We start from the raw sequence: 4,609 nt of genomic DNA, 5'->3' as shown, positions 1-4,609 counted from the left end.
TTGCAGGAATCCTCTTAGGTGGCTTCTCTAAATGACTATCTCCAGGTGTTACAAATCACTTCCTCAGAAAGGCTGGCTCTGCTAACTGTAAGTAAATTCATATCCTTTATTCTATATTCCAACATCTAATTCTTTGTCTTCATGATGCTTTTCTCTCATACATATTTATTGTCTCATTTGTCTTACTATTTATTTTCTTATTCTAAAGCTCAAGTATGAATTCAAAACTTCTTTCAACTACCACTGAAAAACAAGTTCTACCACAAGGTAAGTATTAAATAATGACTTGTAGAATAAAATAGTGAATTAAAAATGTAACTTGGATGAAAATCAAGGTAAGTAAGGATAAAAATCAAGGTCAGTGGAGAAGGCAACTGAGTAAAATAACGATCTAGTTTCTGAAAATTATGCAACAGTTACCAACTATCTCTCTCTGACTCTAATCTCTCACACTTTATTGCCTCAGTAGCGGGGCCAAATTAGCCCTAGACTAAAAGCTGTTCTGGACCCAGCTTAATAGAGTTTAAAAGCAAACCATGAAAGGATCAACAAGTCCCATTTACTGAATCCCAGAACAAAGTCCCCCAATCCAGCATTCCAACACAGTAAACGTTGCAATGTCTGGCACCTAATACAAAAATTATCAGGCATGCAAAATAGTAGGAAAATATAACCCTTCCTAGGAGAAAAATCAAGAAAAAGAAACAGAGCAAGGAGTGACACAGATAATAGAATTAGTAGACAAGGATATTTAGAGAGCTATTATAAATATACTCTGTATTTTCAAGTAGCTATTTCCTAGTCATCTCTTACTTTTCTGTAGCTTATCCTTTGTCAGAATCCACATGTAAGAGGTCATGGGAAAAATTTCCCCCAAATTCTTACATGTTCAAACTTTTGCACTTTAATGATAAACCATCTAGGCCTGAATCTTCCAATTTGTGGGTAGGCTCTTGATTACTGATGCAGTTTCTTTAGTGCTTGTGAGAGTTTTCATATTTTCAATTTTTTTCCTGAGTGTTTGTTTTGTAGATTAAAATTTTCTAATAATTTATTTCATTCGATTTTTCAGTTTCTGGCATAATGTTTATCAAAATTAGCATCACATTTTCAAGGTTTCAGGATTTGTAATGAGGCCCCCTTTTTTCTTACATAGATTCATGTTGAGAGAGTTGCACCAATTTTATTAATTCTTTGAAATAACCAAATTTATAGTTTTGACTTGCTCTTTTATATGTTCAGTTTTTATTTCATTAATTTCTGTTCTTTCCTTTATTAATTCCTTTCTTCCACTTTCTTTAAGTCTGTTGTGCTCTTCCTAACTTACCAAATGGATGGTTAGCTTATTAATTGTCAGCATTTCTTCTGGAAATAAAAGATCCATTGGGAGAGTAAATTTAAAATCCAAACAGATAAGAGCCATTAAAGGAGTGGTGAATTAGCCCTGAAGATCTACCACCGCTTTTCCCCTAGAGAAACTCACTGATTCTGAGCACAGTGATAAAAAAGAGGTAGTTGAGTATTACCAAACTGAAAACCAGCACTGACCCAGCTTAATATCTGCTATTCTATCAGACCCAGAGAGGAAAATGTTAAGTTCTCCCTGGTGGAAGATATCACTATCTAGAATCTCTTCAGTTCTTTTGTACACAATGTCCAGCACACGATCACTATTACTAGTAACTTGGAGAGGCATTACCATATGGCAAATAACAAGAGGAAAAAACAGAAACAATAGAAGTAGGCCCACAGATGATACCAAACAATGAAGGCATACAAGAATTCCAAAATAACTACTGATGGAAGAGTTTAAAAAAACAGATGAGGGGGCTTCCCTGGTGGCGCAGTGGTTGAGAGTCCGCCTGCTGATGCAGGAGACACGGGTTCGTGCCCCAGTCCGGGAAGATCCCACATGCCGCGGAGCGGCTGGGCCCGTGAGCAATGGCTGCTGAGCCTGTGCGTCCAGGGCCTGTGCTCCGCAACGGGATAGGCCACAACAGTGAGAGGCCCGCGTACCAAAAAAACAAAAACAAAACAAAACAAAACAAAACAAACAAACAAACAAAAAAACAGATGAGGGACTTCCCTGGTGGTCCAATGGTAAAGAATCCGCCTTCCAATGCAGAGGATGCGGATTCGATACCTGGTTGTGGAACTAAGATCCCACATGCCGCGGGGCAACTAATCCTGCACACCACAACTACTGAGCTCATGTGCCTCAACGAGAGAGCCCACGTGCCACAAACTACAGAGCCCATGCCCCCTGGAGCCCACGTGACACAACTAGAGAAGAGAAAACTTGCACACCACAACTAGAGAGAAGCCCGCACGCCACAACGAAGAGCCTGCATGCAACTAAGACCCGACGCAGTCAACAAAAGAAAAATAAAATAAATTAAATTAAATTTTAAAAAAACAGGGACTTCTCTGGTGGTCCAGTGGTTAAGAGTCTGCCTTCCAATGCAGAGGACGTGGGTTTGATCCCTGGTCGGGGATCTAAGATCCCACATGCCAAGGGGCAACTAAGCCCACATGCTGCAACTACTGAGCCTGCTCACTCTAGAGCCCACACACCACAACTAGAGTGAAGCCTGCTCGCCTCAATGAAGAGCCCGCATGCTGCAATGAAAGATCCCACATGCCGAAACTAAGACCTAACACAGGCAAAAATAAAATAAATAAATAAGAATAAATAAATTAATTAAGCCATAAAAATAGTAATAAAAAGACAGTAAATAAAAGAATTGCAACAGGTAACTGGAAGTTATAAAAGACAATCAAAGTGAATTTCTAGAGAGATAAGTTCTCAAAAGATCTAACGTAGGTATAACTGGAATCCCAGAGGAGAGGAGAGAACGGTCAAGTATTGTCCAAAACCTGAACAAAGACACTTCTGAGTAGAATCTATCAAATTACTGAAAGCCAACATTTTCACTGCTATAACAGAAAATACTCAAAAAGATAATGATCTTGACTCATTCTACCACTGTAAAAATTACAAAGTCTCATCTGTAATAAAGAGAAAACCAGGACTCTATGTTACCTGTTCTCCATGTAGGTGGATTGGCAATTAAAATAGAATATTTATTGACATTATGAAAATACACATAATTTGACATTTGTTTTCTTTGCCAGTAGTTATGCAGAAAATTCCCAGAATTCAATCCTTTGGTCATTTAGAAAAAGCAACTGCAGGATGGATCAGAAGGAGGTAGGAAGGTAAATGAAGGACAGAGAAGATTTAGGTGCTGTCATGCTGCGGAGCAAGTAAGCCCATGCGTCACAACTACTGAGCCTGCACTCTAGAGCCCGTGAGCCACAACTACTGAGCCCGCGTGCCACAACTACTGAAGCCTGTGCACCTAGAGCTCATGCTCCACAAGAGAAGCCACCGCAATGAGAAGCCTGCGTACTGCAACGAAGAGTAGCCCCCGCTCGCCACAACTAGAAAAAGCCCGCGTGCAGCAACGAAGACGCAATGTAGCCATAAATAAATAAATAAAATTTTAAAAAAGATTTAGGTGCTGAATGAAGGTGCTTATTTCAATCTAACAAAGCCCCAAATAGTCCTTTGAGAATATGGAGCAGAAATTTTGCTAGTTTCTTAGCACAGAGCATAAAATATACAGTAGAAAAAGTGGATATTCCAGATAGCAGATTCTACATTACTTCAGGCAGATGTCCTTACCCAGTGATATCAAGTTAGTATAATTCTCCAACATCACATCTCTGTACAAGTTCCTCTGATCTGAGTTTAGGCATTCCCACTCCTCCTGAGAGAAGTCTATGGCAACATCACTGAATGTCAGTGGCACCTGAAATGATAAATTCATGTATTATTTGTAAAAGTAGAAAAAAAATTTCAAGATGGAATATTGAGTTGCAGTAGGGGGTGATATATAAAAACAAGTAGGCTGAAGTTAAAGATCATGACATGGGTAGATGAGAATAAATAATAAATAAATTAGCATATCTGAAGTAGATTCCCTACCCAATCTTGAATAATCCTGTTGGAGCACAAAAAATTTCTTTAATTTTAATTTTCAAAATTTTCTTTAACCTCTTCCCCACAGTTCAGTATTATCCACCAGATGTGGTTCTCATCTTCCCTTTCTACAATCCCTTACTGAACTTCCGGTTCTTGAGTTAGAACACACTAATGTAGAATGATCCAGAACAACATTGAATGACTCAAGCCAAGCAATCTCTCTTCCCCTACAAAATGGGCCTCAGAACCCTATTCACTTCTCAGTGATTCCTCAGCCAGAACCCCTCCTCTCTGTAGGCAGGCACCAATCCCATTTCAACCCAAACCTAAAAGCTTTTCAAAGCTGAGATCTCATCTAACACTGAGACTGAGACCATTCGAAACCAAATTCTCCCTTATCTACCTGGAAAACTATGGAGAAAGTTCTCCCTCTTCTGGTCAAAGAGGGCCACCATTTCTATACAATGAAACTACAAACCTAACAAGGGAAGCTAAAATACTTCCTTCAAGGTACTTCACCCCTTTACTGCTCCAACACTGCTCCCGAGAGAAGACTGAACATATAGAAGAGGAATAACTCATTTGATGAAAAACTGAAAAATCAGTTTGAAAAAAGGGAGC

The 4,609-nt window shown here is 39.1% G+C and overlaps 1 protein-coding gene and 1 long non-coding RNA gene across 8 annotated transcripts in view; one reads left to right on the top strand and one right to left on the bottom strand.

Moving 5' to 3' along the window:
* ZNF404 (zinc finger protein 404) overlaps positions 1-4,609 on the bottom strand; it is a 37,896-nt gene that overhangs the window by 18,071 nt on the left and 15,216 nt on the right. For all 7 annotated transcript variants that reach the window (XM_089902753.1, XM_089902755.1, XM_089902756.1 and 4 more), the window contains one exon: positions 3,689-3,815. In XM_089902753.1, the coding sequence (XP_089758879.1) occupies positions 3,689-3,815 (127 nt within the window). The remainder of the gene's footprint in view (positions 1-3,688; positions 3,816-4,609) is intronic.
* Positions 37-4,609, top strand: part of LOC149744591 (uncharacterized) — a 30,370-nt gene continuing 25,797 nt past the window's right edge. The window contains exons 1-2 of the long non-coding RNA XR_016390923.1: positions 37-87; positions 209-267. This is a non-coding gene — a long non-coding RNA (uncharacterized LOC149744591). The remainder of the gene's footprint in view (positions 88-208; positions 268-4,609) is intronic.

Source organism: Delphinapterus leucas, chromosome 20, assembly GCF_059928025.1.
Source record: "Delphinapterus leucas isolate spDelLeu-1000000601 "Yukka" chromosome 20, BTC_Dleu_Yukka2, whole genome shotgun sequence".
Lineage (NCBI taxonomy): Eukaryota > Metazoa > Chordata > Mammalia > Artiodactyla > Monodontidae > Delphinapterus > Delphinapterus leucas.
This window is presented reverse-complemented; position numbering and strand designations above follow the sequence as displayed.